Below are 25,800 nucleotides of genomic sequence, written 5' to 3' on the forward strand. Positions count from 1 at the left end.
GTATTTCTTAAACTATTGTAATGGATACATATTACCATGTAACTTATTAAAATTATAAATTATTTGGTTAACACAGATGTTTTAGTTTCATAATAGTCATAATATTTTATGCAATGCTATCATAGGGCTACTATATTTATAAAGTAAATTAATACAGGAAAAATTGACCCCTCCTACCAAACCACTATCTTATGACAAACTACAAAGTTTGAAATTTTTCTTTTTTCCCCTCCTTTTTTAATAGGAACATTTGATTTACAAACTGCATGTGATTTAGAGGTATAGAATCACACCCTTATGATGTATGTCACTACCCACCAAGGCACCCATAGTCCTCCACCACCATCCACTGGGTAGCCTCAGTTTAAATTAGAAATTTCAATTCAAAGTCTGTAAGTTAGCTTTTTAGAGCAGTAACAGTTGCTCAAACTCCATCATCACCATATGTAGAGATTGTGATTGACATAACCATGAGTATTGCATATAAGAATTGATATGAACAATGAAAATTAAACAAAATGACCACAAAGATAATTTTACAGATACAATAAACCAAAAATTTGTATCCTTAATTTGGGGAGGGAAAACTTATTTTTTCTCTATACATGTTGGTTTGTAGCAATAAGCATGTGTATTACCAATTTAAAAATGAAGCAAGTGTAAAGTATAATTGCTTTTCATAATCTAACCATACACTTGAAAACCATTAACATATTATTTACTCTTATTTACTGAATTAATTTAATACTGCCAATGTTTAAAATATAAAATGTATACCTGCTATTGACTGTCTTCCATCAGGCCTGTGGACACCTACACTTCCCTGTTTCATGAAACCCAAACACATTTACTTTTGTCTAACCTATCATTCTTGCTTACTTATTTTATAGAGATGAAATCCACTAATATCCACCCCACAGTTGCATCCTTTATCCAGACTATCATAATCATTTGCAATGCATAAAAGCAAGGTCTCTCATATTCTAAGCATATTTGACTCTAATACAGATTTTTATTGATCACCTATTAAGCCCAAAGCCCTGTGGTAAATACAAGTACAGGAATCTAAGGTCTTATACTGAATTATTTTTTGCAATACAGTTGAGGAGACAAAACAGATGCATACTAACAGTTCCCAACTCAAAGGAATAGTGGTTTGAACATAAAGGTAAAAATGGGAAAGCTCAGTATGATAATAGCCTAGGAAAACTTTAGAGAATATGGGATCAAAACTAGCTCCTTACTACTACATATTATAGATTTTTTTTAAAAATGGCCACAGAAATATTTCCTACACCCATCAAGATGTAGCCTCTATTTTCTGAGGCTAGTTTGTAAAAAAAATGATAATTTCATATGGCTTTCTCTATGAGGGAAGTCACTATGGGGAAATCAGCTGACATGCTCAGAGAAAACAAAACAGAAATTAGTTTATACAGAGAGGTCCTGTGAAGAGAAACCAATGACCACAGCCAGTATCACTCTACGTTTAACTGAAGGTGTCTTCACAACATTTTAGCCTCCAGTATCCCAACTACCCACCTGAGACCTCAGATAGAGTGGGCCAGACAAAACCTGCCCCCTGTTCAAATTCCAAACCTTAGATTCCATGAGCAGAGTAGGCATTTATTCATACACTAGTTCTTAGGTAGAAGTCAAAATATTTTATCTGGATAGAGGAGATTCTTGGTAACTCATCAGGGAATAGTTTATAAATGAAGACAAGAAGCTACCCACGGTTATCTTCTTGAGGTTAGGGCCATATATTATCCTAAATAATCGTAGTTTGTTGTGAAGGCAAGAGAGCCATGGAGAATGGGTGTAGAATACTGGGATAAAATAGTTTTAGAAACAATTAATCAAGAGGAACAAATGTAGTTTGGAAAAGAAAGACAAACTCAGGTGATTGTGAGAATCTAGTTTGGGGCAAGTTCTATTGTAAAGAAATGGCACAGGGAATAGACCACCCAAAGAAAAATTGAAAGAATTCAGTAGCTACTAAGTATAAGGAAGATGACTTAAACATGTAATATTCTATTTCATAGATTTTCTTAAAGATAATTAATGGTTGTGCATACTTCAGCAGTTCTTAATAACAACCATGAACTTTTCATGCCTGAAAACTTACTCTTCGTTACAAACAAATCATAATGAAAGTTTAGAACACTTATTCCTATTTTCAAGCAGGAAGATAAAGTTACTACTAGCTTTAGAGCATTGTAATCAAATCTAAAACAAAACTTTGACTGTTTACTATGATAACAGAAACGAATAAAGATTTGGATAAAGTATGACAGTGGATCACAAAGCGGCATAACAGGTACAAATTTAATATTCAAGATATATATGTATGTCATGTTAATCTGTAAGGAATTATTTCATTCTACATATAATTAAAAATAACTTGAATTCTTCTGAAGAAATTTATGTAATGCAAGAATTTACTAGATATATCAAATTAGAAAGTAATCACAGATGACAACTCCAAATCCCCAGATCATGAAAACTGTGAATTAATTATAAGCCAAAAAATCAGTATTTTCCCTTTGAAAATAGCCACATTATTAATGAAATAATATCCTGACTAAATTTAGTCAGTAAAAACAATTATGCAAAGTGCTTTAGGAAATTTTGCTAGTAAACAATTCTACTGAAATGAATAAAATTGAGCAGGGTTTAAGTAAAAGTATAAAATCCTTGCTCAGTGAAGTGATATGAGCTCCACGGTGACAAGTCAGTGCTTTTTCTTACCCTTTTGATTTATAGTTATTCTGATAATAGCTATAACTGGAGTGGGGGAAGTACCTCTGTATAGCCTACTGGACACCCATAAGGCATGAAGAAAAGCAGCCGTTATCTTCTACCCAGGAATCAAAATGACCTATGACAAGCCACAGGGACTCCCTACTGAAATATGGGCACATCTAATGCTCCCTTTCCTATGTATACACCCCCTGCCATGTTCTGCTGTTGCCCTTTTTCTTTTTTAAAAGAAAAAAGCATTCAAAAGCTCGGATAAGAGCAACTAAAATTGTGCCACAGTACCAACTTATTAAAAAAGAAGGGTGCTACCAACTTTTTGAACTATTAGATTCAAAGTTAATAACTACTTAATTAAATAAAATGTTGAGAAGGCTATAGTTGTTAGGCATCCTGATTTCAAACTACACTATAAAATCATGGTAATCAAAACTGTGGTTACTGGCACAATGGAACAGACTAGAGAAACCTGAATCAAATCCCAGCATATATGGTCAACTAATATTCAACAATGGAGCCAAGAACAGCCCATGTGGAAAGATACTTTAACAAATTGTGTGGCACTACTGGAGAAATACATGCATAAAAGTTAAATTAAACCACTCATCACTCACAAAAGTCTATTTAAAATGGGTTAAAGACTTAAAGACACTCACTGATACTGGTATTGACAATCAAATTTTGGACATGCAGAAATAACAGAAGTGAAAATCAACATTTAGGACTACATCTTGCCTATAGAAAGTTTGAAAACATTTGCAAACAACCTGCTAGATAAGCTGTATGTTTTTGTTTTTGTCTTTGTTTTAAAGATTTATTTATTTTTACAAGCACTGGGTACAGTCAGAAGCATGATAGGGTGAGAGAATTCACCAGAGACAGAGCGGAGAGCAGAACAGGCAGACCGATGAAATACACTGCTAAGGGGAGCAGCAGGCGTGGGAGGAGAGGTCTGTGCACCATGTGGGACCCTCGTCGATGGCCGGGGATCAAACCAGCACTACAGAAGCTACAGGCAGCTTCACAACCCAGTACTCAACCGCTGCGCCACCAGGGAGGCCCCTGTATTTTTTTTTTAAATATATTTTGGATAAGAATACCTTAACAAAAAGTCCACTTAAAAATGAGAAGGATTTGGAGGAAAAAGAGTAGCACAGGAAAACCCTGAACTCACCCCATTTCACAGACATACCAAATATACCCCTTCATATGAAAACTATTCCCAGAGCTGACTAGCAGGATAACTACAACACAGCCAAGCTGAGATGGGTAAGAGTCAATTACCCACTACAGGGAAGGACCTCATAAGCATTTAGCTTTTTCCAAAAGAACAAAAGGGGATTGTGTTCCATACTGGAAACCCCAACCCTTTGGGACTCTAACTGGAAAGACAAGTCCTTAAAACATCTTGCTTTGAAACACTAAGGGGCATCTGTCCCAGAAAGCCAAGTGGAAGTAGAGAACTGCAAAAGTCATTTTAAATGGCCCACATACAAACTCACAACACAATTCAGTGCAGATGCACGAGTCTGAATAGTGTCAGGACTGTGTGTAAAGATCATCCCTTTGCTGATCCTGTGTTGACTGTCATAATGGAGCAGGTCAGTTTAGTGTCTTTCTAGGGATGGAGAGCTTGGCAGGTTTTTTGTTTTTTGTTTTTTGCTGGCAAACATACCGGCATATACACAAAAGTGACTCTTCCCTCATGATTTGTTAAGACATGCAGGATAGAGCAGGCACCAGGCCAGAGGATGTCAACACCAAAGCTAAAGCAGAGGTCAAGCACACCCTTCATGCCCACCAGCAGCATACTTGATTCTTAGCACAGACCATCCACACAGGGGACATCTCTTGACAGCGAGGTTTGGATAGCCAAGGGAGATTGAATTCCTGTGCCCCATGAAACTGTAACAAGACAGACAGTACTTGGTAGACTGCCAGCCCCAGATTACTGCAGAAGCAGCAGACAAAAGCACTCCCCTACTTTTCCTGCCAAAAGAGCCTGTTTCCCTCTCCTGAATCTTCAATCTGAGGGACAGGCTACAAGTCTGCTCCACAGCTAGAGATGAGAGAGGCACTCTCGGGGAATAAAGACAAGCAGACACCACTTGAGTACTCAAACCTGGCCTTGCCACAACTCACTGGTACCTCACAGAATATACACTCGACTGGTATCCTGATTTTTGCAACTGTAGCCCAAGGTATCATCCAGATCTCCTAATGTGGAAGTTAGCAAGATTTAAGAGTATAACCCCAGAGGAATCTTTATATTTGCATATTTTATAAAAAGGCTGCCCAAGTATCTGGCTTTCAAGCAGCCTAAAACAAGGTGCTGACTGACATCCATTCTTTCAATGAAAAGTAGGCATTGGCATGCCCTAAAGAACTAGGACCTGTCAAAAATAAATGAGGCTGCTTCGGCAATCACAAAGGTTTGAGAGTGCATCAAGAACAAAGACCGGGTTCAAAGAGGAGTTTCCTCGTCTACGCCAGGTCACTCCAAGACTGAGAGGGGCTGTTGTTCTGATACATAAAAACAGAGTTAAACAAAATGAAGAAACAGATGAATATGTTCGAAGTGAAAGAACTAGATAAATGCTGAGGAAAATGCCTAGTTAAATGGAGAGAAGTATTCAAAATAAGAATATAGAAATACTCTCCATAATCTGCAGAAGAATGCATGTAGAGGGTAAGAATCCTAGCAAAATTATCAAAAACTTAAAAAGCACCATCAGAAATCATAGAGCAGAAAAATATAATTGAAAAATGCACTAGAGATACTCAACAGCAGATTAGATGAACTTGGAGATCAGCAAGCTAGGTGCCAAAGCAGTGGAATTCAAAAGGACAGCTGCAAAAAGCCAGGGGAAGTTTTAAAAATAAAGATATCATTAGGTACAGATGAAGCATTAAACAGAATATCATCCAAATTATGTAAGTTCTAGAAGAAGTGAGAGAGAAAAGAGAGAAAATCTATTTGAAGAAATAATGGCTGAAAATTTCCCTACATTGGTGATGGAAAAAGATATTCAGATCCAGGAGACAGAGTTCCAAATAAGGTGACATTAAAAGATAGCCACACAAAGACATATTATACTTAAAATGTAATGTTACAATAAAAGAGATAATTTTAAATTAGCAAGAGGCATACATTCACAGGATATTCCATGAGACAACCAACAGAATTTTCAGTAGACACTTGGATATTCTATTCGAAGTAATATGTCCTAAAAGGAACCTATTTCTGACCAGGATACTTTACCCAGCAAGGTTATCATTCCTAATTGAAGGAGAATTAAATATATTTTCCAGAAGCAAAAGTAAAAGCTTATCATAACTAAATTGGCCTAAATAAGAACTGTTAAAGGAACTTCATTAAGCTGAACAGAAAAAGCACTAATGAGTATCAGAAAAGATGTTATAGAAAATAGATCTCATTAGTAAAGATAGATAAAGGCCGTGAATTATTTATAAAGATAGTATGAAGATAATAATCATTACGAAATTAATGATTATTACAGTGATTAAGGGATACACAGAATTAAAAATGTAAAACCTAACATCAAAAATAAGAGATAGTGATAAAGTTTAAGAATGCTTTCAAATTTAGGGTACTATCAAGGCAGAATGTGATTAAAAGGCTATTATATTTGACACTTGATCTTAGCCAAAAGGCCGAGAAGTGATACAAGGCTACTATATTTGAATCTCATGATAACTATGCAGCAAAACTCTACAGTAGGTGTCTAAAAGATAACGAGAAACAAATCCAAACATAACATTAAAGAAATTCATCAAACTATAAGGAAGAACTACAAAAACAATCATAAAGCACTTACATATCAATATTACCTGAACTGTAAATAGACTAAATTCTCCAAATAAAAGACAGAGTGTGATTGAATGAATTAAGAGACACACCTATATACTGCCTAGGAGAGAGTCTTCGGGTATAAAATATATATAGACTAAGAATAAAGGGAAGGAATAAGCTATCCCATGAGAAATGAAATCAAATGAAAGCTACTTTTACATAAGACAAAAATGACTTCCAAACATAAGCTATAATAAAAGTCAAAAAATAAAAGACCTAACATAATGAAAAATGAGTCAATGAAGCAAGAGGATATAATTATTGCATACACCGGAAAACCTGCTCATGTCACTAATCATCAGGAAAATGCAATTCAAAACCACAAGGCCATAACACTTTGTGCTCGAGAGAATGGCTATGTTTAGGAAGATGCTACAACAGGTGCTGGTGAGGATGTAGTGAAAGGAAACCCCAATTCACTGTTGGAGGACATGTAAATTAGCCTAACATGAAAACAATTGGAGGTTCCTAAAAAATTAAAAATGGAGCTATCACATAATCCAGCAATGCCCAAAGGAAAACAGAATTTTAACAAGATATATGCACTATCACATTGTAGCAGCATTATTCACAATAATCAGGTTATGGAAACACCTGAAACATCCATGAAGGGGAAGGAGAATAAAAAAAGGTGTGGTATACATAGCAAATGGAAATATTCATCTATAGGTAAGGATGATACCCTGTCATTTTTGACAATATGGATGGCCCTTGAACAAATTAGGCCAAGTGAAATAAGTCAAAGGCAAGTACTGTGCAACTCACATATGGAATCTACAAATAGCCAAAACCATAAAAAAAAAAGAGTAAAATAGTGCTTAATAGGGGATGACAGTGGGGTTAAGCAACAAACCTATATAAAGTACAGTAAGTCACGGTGATGTAATGCACAGTATAATGAAAATAGACAGTAATGTTGTACTATAATTATGTAATGAGATATATACTTATATGCAGGTTCTGTTTCTTTTCTCCTATAGGATCCAGGGATAGATAGTCCCAAAACATCCCAGGAGATGCTAGATATCAGCAACACTAGGAAATCAGTGTATTGAAGTCATCCTGAGGTTTAGGGAAGGCCAAATCAATACATTCAATGCCCTCTTTCCTGCTATAAGGGAAACTTCATTTTATTATCATTCAGAAGTGAGTCCCAGGTTTGTGACTCCAAAGTAACTACAATTTAGGGGGAGGGAGCAACAAACTACATAGCTTTAGAAAATTTCATAAAGCACATGATCATCGAAAGTAATGTCATCAAGATAGTTAAGAACCTTTCTGAAATATAGATTCATAGCATTAACAGTCATCCCTGTCCTCAGCATTCAGAATTACCTTCAGGAATGAAGGGAGATAAGTTTAGCATGTCTTCATTTTGGTATCCCATAATATTTGAGTGTATCAAAGTCTATAAATTCTGTTTAATAAGACACTTTAAATTTTGCCAACAAATACACAAACTCATAACCCTCCATTCCTCTGATCGCTAATATAGTTTGGTAAATAATTACAATATGATTTCGAAAGATTCTTTGTTTTTGTTTGTCCTACCACCATCGCTCAGGATAACATTCATATCTCTTTAAAATAAGCAGGAAATGTCAGAAGGCATTTGCCTACAATCTCCACTAGCCAAATGAAACACAACTGAAAGACTTACTTTCCCTATGCAGGAGTGCAGCAGGAAAGACGAATAAAGAACGTGCAATTTCTTCAACACATGCCATCGATTACTACAAAAATGTAAATAATGTGGTTTCAGACTCTATAACTCAAAACTCAATTGGAGCAGTAACTCCTCTTAAAGGTAATACATTCGTAAATTCAGTAATGAGAAAAAATGAGACCAGAGCTCTTCCTGACAACCCAGGGTGAAAATGCTCTACCCAGCTATGAATAGCCTTGTAGCCTGGGTACCATAACCCTGTCTCAGTCACAGACTCTTTGCATAAACCTCATATATCTTACCCTCAGTAGCACAGAGGAAATCTTGGTCTGCTTGAAGAAGCAAGACAGTTTTAATAAATCACAGTCTTACAATAATAAACACAGGAAATCTCTGGAAAATTGAACATCCAGTTTTTTTCTACCCAATACCCTGTCTTGGCTGCCACTGCTAAAATGGTCTGACACCATACTCAACAAAACTTCTTAAGTCCAGAAGCCTTAAAACTAATTTGGTCTGGTGTATAATTTCCTGTACTTCCTTATTCAACATTCTCTTTGTGTTCCAGGGACCAACATACTGCCCTCTACTGAATGGAATGCATGTTTCGTAGGAGTGACCAAAGCAAGTTGTATAGGACTCCTAGTCTCTTCCTGTGAATACAGGCAAAGCATCTTCATCATAATCAATTATTGTCTACAAATATTCACTTTTTTTACTTATAAACCCAATCTACCCAATGGATTTGTGTGCTATAACTGGGAGACCAATGTTCCAGATAGAGAAATGAAAGTCATTCTATTCAGTAACATTTCCCAATTTCCTAACAGAAACATAGCAAATATGCATCATTTTTTCCCCCTTCAGGTCAAAGACTTTTGTGACCAGTCTTCTGGTCTTCCCTGTTAAGACAATCATGTTTCCAACAACAATCTGAAGGAGAAAGAGTCTGAAAACCCCAAGTCTAATTTTCTTTGCATTCAACTGTGTCATCTATCATATATCATGCTTTTGCACTTGATAGTAACTGTCAACAATGCTATTTATTTCCCAATGCTATTTATTTTCCCATGGAAGTGGAAGTAATTTTTAAATACTGTGTCTAATTTTATTCATTCTATACTGACAACAAATGGGGTTTTCCCTTCTATACTTACACTTTCTTCTATTAGTTATCTCTGCCAACAGTGGATAGCTATACTAATAAGAGAAAGTCTTGGTTGTTCATGGGAGATTAACTCACTGGCAATTAAACACTGACAATAAGGGCTGAGACAAAAAGGGTATTATTACCATGGCAGATGCCATCACTGTAATAGCTTGTATGAGCAAACTGAATGATCTGGCCCACATAGGGACCTGAAGGCTTCATTTTGGTAAAAAATACAGATGATGTAACAGGTTGGCCAGGGTGACAATGACAAACTGCTTACTGTTTTGTGAATATTAGGTTCTATTTTATTATAACTTATATTCACTTGATTTTAAAACCCCTTTGCATGTTTTTATTTCTTTTTGGTGATTTCATTCCCATGATTTTAACTTTGCATTTACCTTATTATATGGATATTAGAGTTACTGCTAGCAACTACGTGTTACTTAATTTTGAATCCAACACAGAATTCAACTGAGTTTTTAATAGACATAACAAAAGCAATGCAATGACTAAACGGGCAGGATCTAACACACAGAGAGAATGAAATACTTTGCTGAATCATATTAAATGAGTCAGGTCTAGGATTTCCTATCGTTGCATCAGAAAATGCATATTCTATATCGAAACAATAGCTATACTGCCACCAAAAACCCAGGAAACCTGCAATCTGAAGGACTTAAGGAGGAAATGACTAAGGAACGCATTTCTTATTAAATGTGAAAAAATAAGTCACATCAATCTTACCTAAGAGCAGAGTTATATTTTATTAGTGGATCCCACATCATATCAGTTCTTGGTCTAGAGTAAGTATTATTAGTGCTTTAAAGTGATTAGTATAAAATTGCCTCAACGAGATACTTTTTTAAAGAATACCCTATTTAGAGCCTCACTGGTGGCTCAAGGGGTTAAGACGCAACCTATGAAGCTATCCACAGCCATTGTAGCACAGAGTTCGATCCCTGGCCAGGGAGGTGAACCACATGCCACAGGGGACCTGTCCTGATATGCCCTAAAAATCTGACTGTAGAATTGAGACTACCAGAGGGGAGATGAGTTAAGTGTGGAGGGGGCGCAAAGGACTATGATGGTGGGTGTGGTATAAGATACATTTGAAGGGGTCTGATCCTACATCTCTGAATCATATACAATGTTGTAAACCAATGTTACCTCAATAAGAAAAATTAATCAGAGAAACAGTGCATACTGAGCATCATAAATCCTTGAGTATTATCTTAACAGTTTCACATTTAGGAGTTAAAGTCCAAAAATATATTAAATGACAACTTTGTCATGAAAAAGTAAGACTCTTAATGACATTGTTCTTAATTATGATATAGTAAAACTACCTCTTACCTAGAGTAAGTTACCTAGTAGACTTGAATGCTGGGTAACATGTTCAATGTTAGCAACTTATAATTGTTTCAATTTTAATTGAAAAGTACAACCTTAAATAAAGAAAAAGTGCTCCCTATCCTGGCCATTTTTTTTTTCATATTTTCATATTCTTTTCTGAAACAGACAAAAGGTAATGGTCCAAAACTTTTGAATGTGTTATAGATAATTTGCTTGCCCTATATGATAAAGTAGCAACATTGTAATTGCACAAGGCAATAACTTTACTGCATTTCAGGTTAACAATTGCTTAGAAAGACAGAAAAATCCACCCTTTGATCAGAGCAAAGCAGGGTTTTACCTTACCATTCATTTGTAAAGTTACAGTAAGTGGTATATACCTATTATTATAGAAGAAACACTTGGTTATTGTATAAAGCAAATTCACCACCTTATTATAGAGTGTTCCCAGTGGTACTGAGATAGCATAAGTTAGTCTCATCAAAAGGAGAAAAATACGATTGCAAATCTAAAGCAACATTTTAACACAGCTACTTAAAATAATGCAGAATATTTGTGCTTAATATAAAGCTACACAAATCTAATAGCTACTTTTCATTTCTGGAGTACAATGACATTTATTCTAGGGTGGGGGAGTGCCTTCTTGTTCTTATTCTTTCAAAGTATGCAGACATTACCTAAATAATTTGACACATTGGACTAAATTGTGTACATATGCCAGGCATTCCAAAATATGTTACAACAGACTCTGAAAATGTGTCACTGCAGAAGCTGGGACTCTGCTGAGCCTGTCTAGGCAGGGATGATGTAGCTTCAAGGATATATGGAAATAACTTTCTACAGAGAAGGCAGTGATTCAGGCAGGAGGTGACTCTCCCTTTCCCAGACTTTCTCTTAACTTGGGCTACATGTTTATAAGTTGGTGTACAGAGAAAAACTGTCTTCACTCCAGGGTAGAAGAGGTTATAAAGATTAATGCCTAAGATAGTTTTACCACTTTGCACCTCCCTTCTGTGTTAACCAGAGGTGAGGACGAGAGAGAGATGGAGGGGCCTGTGGATGAGTTGTTCCCCTCTCTTCTCTGGAAATGGCAGGGCAGCATACCTCTCCCTAACTTGAATTTCACTTGAGCAAAACAGTTTTATGAAAGGAGAAAGTAGAATATTAGCAGCCCTGACCGTGCTGAATATTATTATGAAATTTGGGATCTTCAGAGAGAAGAAACTGTCTTCCTATCAATTATATTTTTTAATTATGAGTAAGAAAACACGTAACTGAATACTAGACCAGTTGTTAAAACAAGTATCTTCTGATTATAAAAATGGCTCTTATGATACCCCTCCCTCCCTGCACTCCTCTAGGACACTCCACAGTCAACAAGTGACAGCTGTCCCTTTGCTCTAAAATGAGTTGGGGCAACTGCCCCAACTAACAGATGAATGATGTGTACTTTCTGCCTGACGCTTTAACAGTCACCTGTAGGGCCCTGAGCCACCTTATATGTCTAAGCCATGATGCTGTAAGGAAGGACAGACTAGCTCATGCAGGGGGACCGTGTGAGAAGCTCTGAGAACACATGTGAAAAGAGAGATGTCAGGCTGGCCTGAGGCTGTGCCAGGCCCCCAGCCCTGTGATTCTAGTTCTGACCACCACCTCTGAGAAACCCTTAGCCGATGTGACCTACTGAACCACTTCCGAATTCTTGATCCACAGAAGGCACAAACAAAGACAACTGTTGTTATTATGTCATGAAATTTTGGGATTGTTATGCTGATAAACAAAAGCACTAGCATTATTTTTACTGGTTTACAGGGACACATGGCTATTTTGCACATATTTGATTACACACGTATTTGTACATACAGTTAGCATATTTGCTACAAGCTACATAATTCATGATAAAACACTGGAATTATTAATGCAATTTGAAGAGTCTGTGGCTACATACCATTAAATGCCGGGAACAAAAGGAAAGGGCAATATAGTGATGTGGTGGAGGCCCGAAGAGTTAGCTTGGCATGAGTTATAGAAAAATTCACAGAGACTGAGATGTTAGAAGTAAAGCAAAGTTTTAGTGAAAGTATTATCTAAGAAAGCAAAGGGCAGGAATCTGACTGCCTGCCCCAGTGCAGGGGCTGGGGTCTAGCTTTTACATTTGAGCTTATTCTGCCTTGTGGTTGCTTAAAGGGGCACACATTTTTCATTAAGACTGAGGGACAGGAAATGTCGCTGGTTGCCGCACTGTTGAAAGGGGCAACTGGCTCATGACTCATTTTAATTAAACGTTTTTTTTTTTTTTCTTGAAAAGCTAACATTTTATCTGTGTGGATACACCTCTCAGTGCAATTTTATCCTTATTTAACTTTTGATAACCATTTGTGGTAATTTACTAAGGAATTCAGTGTCTCTTTCTTCTCTGAGACCAAATTTTGAGCACACAATTATTTGACTTGTAGAAATTCAACATATTCAAATATGTTGAACAATAAAATAAGTCTAATACATTTAGAACCTATTGATAAATAAAATATAACATAAATCCTCTTTAATGTAAGCCTTTTTACAGAATAGCAGCATTACTGTGTGCTCTTAGACTACCAGCTCAGGAGAAAAGAAAATGGAGTCTTCCTCAAGAATAAGTCTGGGTGATGTAAATTGGCTAGTTCCTGCCACTTATTGTGATAATTAAATATTCATTTTACAATAGGAAAAAAACACATGAAAGACCTAAAAGTAGGGAGTAGGACAGCAATTAAGTGTGTATTAGTAATTTTAGTGTGTTGTACAAATGTACTAAACAGAGGTGAGCAGTCCAAGTCTCCTCTGAACAGAGTTTGGATAAATCACATTCCCCTTCTGCTCCCCAACATATTTGGGTAAAATGATTCTTGAAACTTCATGAAATACGAACTAGGCCTTGATCAATTTCACCAGAGTCCCTGGGATTCTGAAGATGGCAGAGGCCAAATCATCTGAGATGTAATGAGCCTCACCTGGAACACTTCTCAAACTGTGACGAATTCCTGCCAGTTAACAGTATCTCATGTGCCCTCATAGGCAAAAGAATTTGGGGGTTCTGTACATGTTCATTCTCTCTCTCTCTCTCTCTCTCTCTCTCTCTCTCTCTCTCTCTCTCTCTCTCGTGCATGCACATGGACACGCATACAGAAGTGTATGTACACACACGCACACAAACCCTCTAACTCACCACCTTTCTTGCCTCTTCCCCAGATACAAACACCCCCTCTAAAAGAGCAGGGCCAGGAAAAGAAACCAGGAGGAGACCCAGTAGCAGAAGTTCAGAAGTTACAACTTCCTGCATCTCATCAAAGCCATTCTGAATCTTAAGCTTTAACCCAGTAATATATTTTCATTACTAATAAAGAATTAACTATCACACAGTAAAATAAAGGTAAGAATAAGTTTACACATTCCTTCTTTCTTACAGTGTGCTTACCCCACATTTTTCAGTGCTATATTGCTTTGTAAATAAATTTTAGTTCTTTTATATTTTTTTCAATTTTTATAGAAAAAGTCTATGTCTAGCCTTGCTGACGTGTTAAGACCTGTGACCCACTGATTCCAACAGTTAAAAATTAAAAAGGAAAATATTTACAATTGAAACTTTGCATATGACAAACAGAAACATGCAATGTTGTAAATGTGTAGTATATGCTAACATTTAAATAAATGATGTTCACTTTCATAATACATATGAATGCAATGATTAAAACCGAATGGTAAAATGAAAAATGAATGTTCAACTCTAGTTCACTTTTTAAAAACGGTGGTATTTATAATGATTTAAATAGCTTACTACTAAGAGTCATATCCCAAACTCTCACTAAACCTCTTGGTTTTTATTAACATGCTTGCTTTCCGTTACCTTTTGTTCCACTGATGTAAGGGGCTATCTAGACTCATTTCTATGTTCTTAGATGTCATTCTAAGGAAACCTTTTTTCCAGGTAAGTTATAAAAAACATGTATTTCTTTTAGTGGCAGGTATTTTATCATCTTTGGTCATTTAGATTATAGGTGTGGGATCCTGTTTTATATGGCTCCCTGCTACCATGGAACTTTTAGCTGCTTTAGTTAGAAAGCTGCTGCCAAGCCAAACAGTAGGAGGGAAACTGTAAAAAAGCTTTACAATGCTAAAAAAAGAACTAACTTAACAAGCAGCCATCTAAACACAAACTAGAAAACTATTCCCATGACCTATGTTTGAGGGGAAGAAGTGGAAGAAGATGCAGATAATTAGTGGAATACCAATGGAGAGCTGCAATTGTCTTTATTTTCATTTTACTTTAAAACTGTCTAAGGAACATGATGTTAACACAGTGATATGCCTAAACTGAAGTGTCCAGCTTGATAAAATTCCACACATTAATGCCCATGACCCTCACCTGCCCAATTCAAAATAGAGAATAGTTCAACCCCCTAAGAGTCTCCCTTCTTCCCTTTCTCAATGTTACTTTCCCAGGGGTAACCACTAGACTGATGTCTATCGCCATAGATTAGCATGGCCTCATGTTGAACTTCATGTAAGTAGAGTTGAACTGTACGTGTTCTTCCTTCTCTGGATTTTTCCAACTCAACGTTATGTCTGTTGGATTCACTGGTTGTTTTGCTTATGAGATGTGATTTTTAGAAGTAGAAATTATTTCAGATAATTGCAATTACGCTGTTGTACAAAGATGATTCTGTCATAAGCTTCAGACAATATTTTAAGCTAAACAAATCTGATAAGATTTTCTTCAAAAATGAAAGAATAATATAAAATATCAAAGAGAAATTAAAGCTGTGAATTAGTTCTGCTGATTTAAGATTTCCTGTGCTAGCATAAAAACAATAAAATCAGAAGTTACATAATGAGGAACCTCCAACTACAATAAAAAAAAAATGCTCTACTCAGGCAAGCATATCTAAAATACAAAAGAGCTACATAAAATCAAATTGCAAAAGGTGATATTCTCAATATTGTCTTTTTACAAATGCTTTTATGTTATGTAGTTAAGTGATTGGTATAAATTAGGAAGATGAGTCTCATAGTATCTTTGACTCAGGCATCCTGCTCTGTATGTGGTTTATTTATTTATTTTTTAAGATTTATTTATTTATTTATACAAGCACTGGGTACAGTCAGAAGTGCGGGAGGGTGAGAGAATTCACCAGAGCCAGAGTGGGGAACAGAACAGGCAGACTGACGAAATGCACTACTGAGGGGAGCAGCGGGCCCGGCAGGAGAGGTCTGCCATGCCATGTGGGACCCTCGTGGCAGCCAGGGATCGAACTGGCACTCCAGAGGCTGCGGGCAGCTTCGCAGCTCAGTGCTCAACCACTGCACCACTGGGGAGGCCCTATATGTGGTTTATTTTAAGACACGTTTTTGGTTTGAAATACATTTAAGAGTATGGTATATACACAATGGAACACTACTTGGCTATAAAAAAGATGAACTCTTGCCATTTGTGACAACAGGGAAAAAACTGGAGGGAATTATGCTAGGTAAAATGAGACAGAAGGATGAAGACAAATACCAGATGGTTTCACTCAAATGTGGAATATAGAGAAACCAGACAAAGGGTCACACAAAATGAAGTAAAACAAAACAAAATGAAACAAAAAAACCTACAAATCTGACTGTAAAATTGGTAATACTAGATGGAGAGGGGCAGGGTAGAGAGGAAGGAGGTATAGGGGCCTAACAGACTATGGTGAAGGTTATGGGTGCCATGGTGGTGGGGTGGTAACATCCATCTTAAGAGGTATAAACTTATACTTCTGAATCATATACAGTGTTATAAACCAATGTTGGCTCAATAAAAATGAAATATCTACTCTTTTGTATTTGAAAGATGAGAATCTTTAATTATAGAATGGGCCCATCCAATATTTAAACTAAACATGCACTTTAATTTTTAAGAAAAAGTCTGTTTATCAAAAAGAAGTAGGATAAATTGTCTGGAGTCTAGGATAAGTATAGTCAGCCCATCTTTAGTTAGGTTTTCACTTAGCTATCACTTCTGAGCACTGGTCAGGAGCCAGGTTCCGTGGACTCTGCACATTCACACACAGAGACCCATTCACATGCCTCCCAGTGCTTTGGGGTTTCCAAAGTTCAAAGAGATTAACTCTCTTACTTAAGCTTAAGGTGGAATGCAGACAGGGACGCAGAACCAGAGGTGCGTCTATCTCACTGTAACTGTTCTCAAGGTGCTCTGGAGAACTCTGTCATTTGTTCAATAATACATTGAGTCCAGGAAAAATTCATGAAATCTCATTAGGTTAAATCCCAAATTCAACTCAGGTCCAAGCCCAGAATAAATCATATTATTTTATGATCTCTTCACAAGTAACTACTTAATGTGAGGTCAGAAGATCCTATTTCTGTTCAGAGAAGGACTGCCTCTCCTTTTCTGCACATATTTTCTTTTAATTAGTTCTGCAAAAATTGTGGCCCTCTAGAAAGTGTTTTAAAGTCCTTATAAATATCACTGTGTGTGCCCTTGATCAGTCTGAAGAATAAAATAGCAAATAATTTCCAGTATTGTATAATATTAGAAAGCTACCAAGAACATCACTGGTAAAGGCCCATCATTGTAGGCAATTCTACATGATTGTAGAGAATAAAAGTACTTTGAAATTGACTACCAATAAAAAATATCTGAAATCAAACTTTAGTTGCCCATCAATTAATATAACCAAAACCCATTCTTTCATAACAGTAACCCTAAAGTTATAATAATCTATCTTTCTCCAGCAATGATCAGGTATGTAAAATAAGCATTGACTGTATTAAACGAAAACTTTAAGTTGATAAGACTGTCAAATTCCCTTAAAATGAATGACTAGTGAAATAATAACACCTATAACAATATAAAAATATTATCAAATGAATGTGTTTGTGTCTTCCAAAGGAAAACACTTTTGAATTTCATTCCCAAGTAACTGAAAACAGTATGTTATTATTTTAGCAGTGACTGATTGAGTCATTACTCATGTCACAACCATTTACAGAGTACCTACTCACTGGTCTCTGAATACAGGGGTTGAGGCGAGGAACTGGGGAGATAGTGATAAATGTACACAAATCACTAGCTTCACATTTTAGGATGTAGGTAATTGGAAAATATTTTGGGAGATTTATATGATGAACAATAATGACAGATAAAAAAGAAAGTTTTTGATAAAAAAGAAAGTTTTGACATTTGAATACTGACTCTTTGAAGGACAACATATTACTATCAATATTATTTTTGGCTTCTGTTGCTACCTATGTCTTGCATTTAGAAAGGTTTTAATGTTTTACAACATCATGTTGTAACTTCAGAGCAATGCAGACAGGGATATGTATATTAGCAAGTATAGATAAAACACAATATAGGGGCCTCCCCGGAGGCGCAGCGGTTGAGCGCTAGGTTGTGAAGCTGCCCGCAGCCTCTGCAGCGCCAGTTCGATCCCTGGCTGCTCCCCGGCCACTGGAGGAGGGTCCTGCATGGCGCACAGACCTCTCCTGCCGCCCGCTGCTCCCCTCAGCAGTGTACTTCGGTTCTTCTGCCTGCTCTGCTCCCCGCTCTGGCTCTGGTGAATTCTCTCACCCTCCCGCGCTTCTGACTATACCCAGTGCTTGTATAAATAAAATAAATAAATATTTTAATAAATAAATAAATAAATAAACCACAATATAGATAATGAGGCAAGACATGTAAATGGGGGGTGGCGGAAACAGTTGGTTTGGCAGGCCTCAAAAAATGGAGTAGGGAAATAGAGTTAAGGCTGAAAAGGAAATAAAGGGCCAAGTATGTAAGTTTCTTAAGTAGCAAGTCAAAGTATCCAGACTTTTTCAATGGGAAAGGGAACCTAGTATGGGAGTTTGAGAAAACTGGTATTTTGGGAAGATTATTTTAGAAGCAATGGACAAAATATATAAGGGAGAAACAGTGCTTATGAATATCATTTAGGAGACTACCACAATAATCAGGCAATAAAGGTGTAGATAGTAATGTACCCATGGAAATGAAGAGACAACTATAGGTTATAGTGAAGAATTTTTGAGTCAGTAACCAACTCAACTCACTCACTAGATACAGAAAACAGTGCTTTGAAAATTCAATCCAAGATTCCAAAGAGAAGAGCTGAGCTATTAACACAAAACAGGGTAGAAAATAATGAATTTGAGGGGCCTCCCTGGTGGAGCTAGGGGTTAAGACAGAGCACTATGAAGCAATCCACAGCCACTGCAACACGAGTTTGATCCCCAGCCAGGGACGTGACCCACATGGTGCAGCGGACCTCTCCTGTCTCTCCCGCTGCTCCCCTCAGCAGGTATTTCAGTCAGTCCACCTGTTCTGTGAATCCTCAGTTCTGGTGAATCCTTTCACCCCCCACACTCTGGCCTGTACCCCAATTCTTGTAAGCATAAATAAATCTTTAAAAAAGGAGAAAAGAATGAATTTCATTTTGAATCCATTGAGTTTGAGGCCCTGGCGGCATGACTAGAGGAGGCTTATCAAAGAGACAAAGAAATAGAAATATGCCAGTCATACAAGACACTGTTGATGGGGACAGCTAGATAAAGAAGAGAGCATAGGCAGCAAAAGTTACTGAAAGCCAAATCTTAGGGGAACCTTAAACTAAGTGGTGGTGAGTTGTCATCAGGGATGACAGAAAAATACAGCAATTGGGGAAGTAACTGGATCAGGAGAGCACAGGAAAAAAGGAAACCACAGGAATGGGGTAAGAAAGTAATAAGCGAAGTTCTATGCAAAGGATAGATATATGCAAATATGTGCTCATATATGTGCTCATAGGTGTGTATATATTCCTTCCAGCAAAGCTATTATAAGTGCTAGAAGAGATCTCATATATATATTTTTCTCACTTTTGAATATAGGGTTACATGGGGAAGGTATCACTCATCATCACTTCCTTCTAACAAAGAGCTGAAACACTTGGAAAAGAGATTATTCCTAGTCAGTAAAATGATCAATACAAAGAAGATTAGTGAATTTGCTATTGAAGAACCTTATACTCTCCTCATTATACTGGACTATATATTCAAGTTGGTCTAGTATGGAATTCCAAATAACATTTTGGACTAATTGATATGACATTTCATCAAAGGATTTTTTTCTTTAGTCATATCTCAGTGCAATAGCTAATGTTTTATAAGAACACAGCAAATTAATAATTGCATCAGTGATACAATAATGTTTATTACCTGGTTTACTGAATTTTGGCAAATTTGAAGGATCTAGTTAAGGATTTACAGATTTACATACCTGTGGCACCCATCTGGAGGACACAAAGCTGGTCACTTCTATTGCAGACAGTCCAGTTTGGGAAAGTTTATTGATAAATTCAATTTTTATATCTGTAGGAACTATAATCTATAAAAACATTAAAAGTTTTTATAAGTAGTTGTATAGGTCTATTGAAGCATAAATAGAAAATTACTTCCTAACTATAAAAGAAATCCTTTTTAAGATTTATCAATTCAAGTTGTAACTAAAAACAATCATGTAACATGAATTCCACATAGGTTTTAGATTCTTCATAAATAATAGTGTTTAGGGTTAGCATTTAAAATAAACTGTGGGGCCCCCCCGGTGATGCAAAGGGTTAAGGTGCAGCACTAAGAAGCTATCCGCAGCTTCTGCAGCACAAGTTCCAACTCCGGCCACATGACACAGCAGACCTCTCCTATCTTCACAACTGCTCCCCTCAGCAGTGTATTTCAGTCAGTCTGCCTGTTCTGTTCCCCACTCTGTCTCTAGTGAATTCTCTCACCTCCTGGAACCTCTGTCCTGTACCCCAGTTCTTGTATGCATAAATAAATCTATGAAAAAATAAAATAAAATGTGTAAAACTAATGTAAACTTACCTTTTCATTCTGCAATCCATCTCTAGGTCCAACTTCTACTATTTTAACATACTCAGGGAGTCCAGATAACTGGGATGTTTCCTGAAATGGAAAAACAAAGGGTAAGAAAAACTTTCAGATAGCCACACTTGTTTCTTTGAAAAGCTGTACTAGTTCTAAGGACAGGTTGACTTTGATGAGTATGCTATTTCCAGCTGATCAGTGATGTTGAAATTTTCCTCCTTTGTTAGTCATTGATTCCAACTTGTCCTCCTAAAATGAAATTATAAGCCAGAGAGTCACAAGGCCTCCCTCAGCTATAAAGTTTCAACAACTCTACAGCAAGTTAATAGCTGATTTTCAAAAGATTTATAGTTGCTCTGTCAGGGCAGTCGGGTATCTGAAACCCTGAATGGCACTTCCAAGTTGAGGCTGACTGTCAGAAGTTCCAATTTTCAAAATATTGAGGAACAGAAATTTAAAGCTCAAAGAACCCACAAAGTTATATGCACCTTATATGCATATATGCACCTTCATACATAAGCTCTTCCTTAGCAACATGATCCCCTCTAGCACTTAAGGGATGGAGAATTCCAATCACATCACACATCAGCTTTTACTATACATTCATAAATGAGGCAATAATCCACTGAATTGTTTCCAAGCATCCTACTTACAAGACCACTTTTGTTTTCTTTCCCCCTTCTTAACCCTGCCCAAATCCCTTCAACTGAACAATGACTTCCTCCCCTATGTAAATGTGAAAATGTGATCATGAATTTGATGTCTTCATCTGACAGAGCCATCAAAGTTCAAGTGTCTGTTCTCTCCAAAGTTCCCCAGCATTCCCAGATGGATGATCCAAATAGACCAATAATTATCTTTTTCCTTAAAGCAGACTATGGTGTAAGGTTGGGATTGACAAGGGGCAGCAGAGGAAAAGGCCATACTCCACAATCCAACCGTCAATCCTATGAAGGGTGAGATTTTACCCTACTTAACAGCTCATGAGTAAACAAGTCACATTTACTTTCAATTTCAGGCAACCTAACAGCTTCTCAACAGTTCAGTCAATGAACTTGTAATATTTTGGGTTCATGCAAAGCCCTAAATTGCACACCAAAATCATTATCATTGATGTATTTTAACCTTGGGAAACCCTTGGCTTAGTATCCATACCTGCATTGGTTTCCAGCAGGATAACTGGTCTTATTTACTCTGTCTGATAGACTTGACTTATACAAAATTCATTATTAAGACAGCATTTCTTCAGTCCTCTTCCAATTAAAGCATAATGGCTAAGGGAGTTTTCCAAGGTGTCAAAGCTGACTATAGAATTTAACTAGAATTCTCTGGGTCTTCTCTTGTTCTCCATTGGCTTGCCTGTTAGCATTATAAACACAATCTGGGGCAGTAGGACCCCACACACTAGTCAGTGACTCATCTGTGGTTCCTCACAGGAGTTTGTGTATCCTCATGAAACCTCCCTAAGCGAGCTAAAGTTCCTGAACAGCAGCCAAGATGCATAGCATAAAACTCAGAGACCTTTTGCTGTCATCTCCAATTACATCTAAATTTGGTATGATAGACTGCAGGGTGGGCTAAGCTCTAATAAGGCCCAGTTATTCTTATTTCTCAAAAAGTATTATATACCTACCCCCTTTTCTAATAAGTGAAATCAAGCTTCTTATAATTCACCTGGCTTCTTCCCATACTGTTGTCTGATTTTTTTTTTTTCCCTCTGTATCACCACCAACTCAATGTGAAGAGGAACAAGAACCTTCAGCACACACAGATCTCATCCTAGGTTGTTAGACTGGTTGGACCTAAGGCTGACAACTAGATTGCCAAAGAAGTTCCCTTGCCCTCGGAGAGAAAGCACAATGTCCTTGGGCCTATTTCCTGGTAATCAAACTACAATCATCTCCCCAATTCCTCACCATTAACAGGCAGAAGGCTATTTATTGTTCATAGACAATAAAATCTCGTCAACACGTTTGTTACCAATTCCCATGTGCTTCCTTCAAATGCTTCTAATCCACCTGATAAATATCAATCAAAAAATGATGTCTCTCTCAGTAGCCCATGCTCACCAACATTACTGTCAAACCCGTGAAGGGTGAGATTTTACCCTCTATGTTCATAAGTAAGTTGTATCCAGCTATTAGCTGCCATAGTTTTACGGATGTTGGCAGAAGATATGTAACTCTTGAATCAGAGAAAAAAGGCTTTATAACTCACATTAATAGCAGTAGCCAGAACATCAATATTTTCTTGCACCAGTTCCCAGAGTATGACAGAACCTGTGCTTGGGGAACCTGAATATATCATAATGGGTGTTAAGAGGATTCCTATTCCAAAGGGAGACACTAATTCTTTTTCTGAGGGCTGTTTGCTATACACATACATTGAAAGATACTCCCAAAGGCAGGTAATCTGTGCTATTAGTAAGAAATGTAGAAATGCAAGAGGCCCATGAAGCATTATTTTTCAGTACTATTAGCACCTCAGAAAATACTGAAATATTATCCTGGATCAAAATTCATATTCATTGTCCAAGATTCAATTTGTCACCTTCTCAAGACTTTTCTAATCTCCCTATAAGTAATTTCATTTCTATGATTCCATCTCACCATACAGACTCCTACTTTAAAGTACATCTTTGATTTATATCTTTGCATCTATTTCTCCTTTTTGATTAGGAAGCCTCAGGTCATTAGAATGGACACAATTAAGCATTTGTTAAATGAATGAATAAATGAATTCACATCTAAAACTTAGAAGAGTAAAGTTGACCATTCATTCATCAAATTTTAGCCAACATGGAAATGAACTTAAACAAAAATCCCTGGCTGTAACAAGCTTACACAGTAGTGGCACACAGTTCTTATATGCTACTTTCTGGAGGAGGAAACACTAAATATATGGATGGATGACTTGTAAGTTCCAGGAATGGAGTTTTAAAAAGTAATTAACAGAAGTATAGCAACATAGTCCTTAAACAGGTTGATAATCTACATTTATTTTTATAGCATTAAAAGCCTTAGGTTACTGAGTTCAGCGTATCCTTTTTAATGGGGAGTAGTGTATGATACTAGTAAGAACAAAAGATGTATTATCCAGAATGAGGGTTTCAAAAAAACTATGTTATATGGCTGAGTATAATGTTAAGTATAGGATTTCTAATGGTTCAATTTCACAGTACAACAACAACAAAAAAGCAACACTATCTTGCATTTATATGTTGCTTTATTATTCCAAATCCCTTTTTCTATCTTCATTTCATCTGTGAGGCTACCCTGTGATGTAGGCATAACTGAAAGACAGATTGAATGACTTACTAAGGTTACCCAACTAATTTCCCTGGCTACTACTCACGTTTTCTTTAGGGTGAGATTAAATATATCACCAACTACTGAGCTTAGGTTGAAAAAATAATAACGAACCATTCTTTTATGCAGAGCATAAGTAGGCTTACTCATTTTTTTCAATTTTACATTAAATTAAGGCATATTTTGATAGAAATGCCTAAGAAATCTTTAAATTGTGCATGTGATATATATGTGTTTTATGCTCTATATAACACAAACATATAAAATTTCTCTACAGTCAAAATGGGTCACTTCTATATGTATAATCAACTGTCCAGACAGTGACACAGATAATTCCCTCTTAGTTGCTCCATAGATACATTTTTTCCCCCTAGAAAAATGATAACATCTAGAGTAGAAATTTGTAGACAGGTTTGTATATGTTCCATTCACTTAATTTCTTGAGGAGTAATTTTATGTGTAAAGTCTTTATGGATATTGAAATATCCTTTTTCATATCCAATATTCCCACGGAGAACTGCCATAATGGCCAAATCAAATGTTCTCACTACATGGATGAGAAATCTGAATCAAGAAATTGTGTGATTTTCTTTTGAAATTAAATTGGACTTTTTATGGGGGCATTAGGTGTCTACTTTTCCAAATGAATCTAATTTTGTCATTCCTTCTGAATTTGCACATGGTGCATTTTGTGGTAATGTTAAACTCTCCACATTCTACTATTTGTTATTTCATAGATATTAATTTCTCTTTTAACCAAACAGTAGAAACACATATGTATTATTGTTAATGGTGGAGATATCCACAGAAACCTTGGTCCTCTTGAGCAATATAAAGACCTTTCTCTTCATGGGAGACTTTCTGGGATGAAGGGCTGAGTCAACAAAGCTGCTATTTGAAATCCGTCTTTCAGTACATTTATGTACAAGGTTGATTTAAAGGCAATCTCTGGCAGCTTAATAATTTATTTGTAACCAAGTAAAAATAAGTTTGTAATGTTCTATTAAGTCATTTCAACTCAGTAACAATATATATTAATTTGCTAAATCAAAAGGTATCCATTTATTTACCTTCCAGCAATTTTTGGATAATGGGAATGAAATGTGGAGTATGTGCAGTTCTTTGTTCCCAAATGCATTCTGTCAAATTTTAATAGAGATTAAAAACAAACTCTAAAAATGTGAACACTCCTCTCTATGTACCAACACTAATATTTGTTCTTGGCACTTGATGAAAATTAGTTCTAGGTGTCATACAACATGATTAAACATGGATTCCTTCTGGAATTATATAAATTTTATGAATACTTAGATAAATCAAAAGTAATTACAAAAAAGCAGAAAGATATTAAAGGGCACCTCCCATATATGACAGATTGAAATGTAGAATGATGGACAATATATGATCACCTCAATTTTATTAAAATTAAAAATTGAGGCTCTTAACATCTACACTATAAAAGTTCATGTCCAGATTAATTTTTTAAATTAAAATTTTTAAAAGTGGCTTGGACAAATAATGCATATATACTTAAAAGTCATATTACTTTAATTCAAAATCATAAATGTATTATTGACAATATACTAGGACTAAAAATAGAACATATTGAAATAGACTGTGAACCATTTATGAAATAATAGTAATAAAATATTAGAAATCAAACAAAAGTGAGATGAGATACAAAGAAATCATGAAAAGTAGTCTTTAGCCCATGAATTCCATATACCATCCAGTAAAAACATAATTTTAAAATAATTCAAAACAGATAAAGCATGAGTTCATATCTGTCTGTCTC

General features: G+C 36.3%; 1 protein-coding gene across 10 annotated transcripts in view; it reads right to left on the bottom strand.

The window, feature by feature from the left end:
- HMGCLL1 (3-hydroxymethyl-3-methylglutaryl-CoA lyase like 1) overlaps positions 1-25,800 on the bottom strand; it is a 255,407-nt gene that overhangs the window by 78,667 nt on the left and 150,940 nt on the right. For 8 of the 10 annotated variants that reach the window (XM_054698883.1, XM_054698886.1, XM_054698885.1 and 5 more), the window contains 2 exons: positions 20,695-20,775; positions 20,093-20,200 (listed from right to left, as the gene is read on the bottom strand). In XM_054698883.1, the coding sequence (XP_054554858.1) occupies positions 20,093-20,200; positions 20,695-20,775 (189 nt within the window). Of the gene's footprint in view, positions 1-20,092; positions 20,201-20,694; positions 20,776-21,204; positions 21,228-22,914; positions 22,958-25,800 lie in introns of those variants that run through there. The other 2 variants (XM_037519880.2, XM_054698887.1) reach the window with 2 other exon arrangements.

The sequence above is a fragment of the Talpa occidentalis genome, unplaced genomic scaffold (genome assembly GCF_014898055.3).
Source record: "Talpa occidentalis isolate TD23 unplaced genomic scaffold, MPIMG_talOcc4v2.1 talOcc4.2, whole genome shotgun sequence".
NCBI lineage: Eukaryota > Metazoa > Chordata > Mammalia > Eulipotyphla > Talpidae > Talpa > Talpa occidentalis.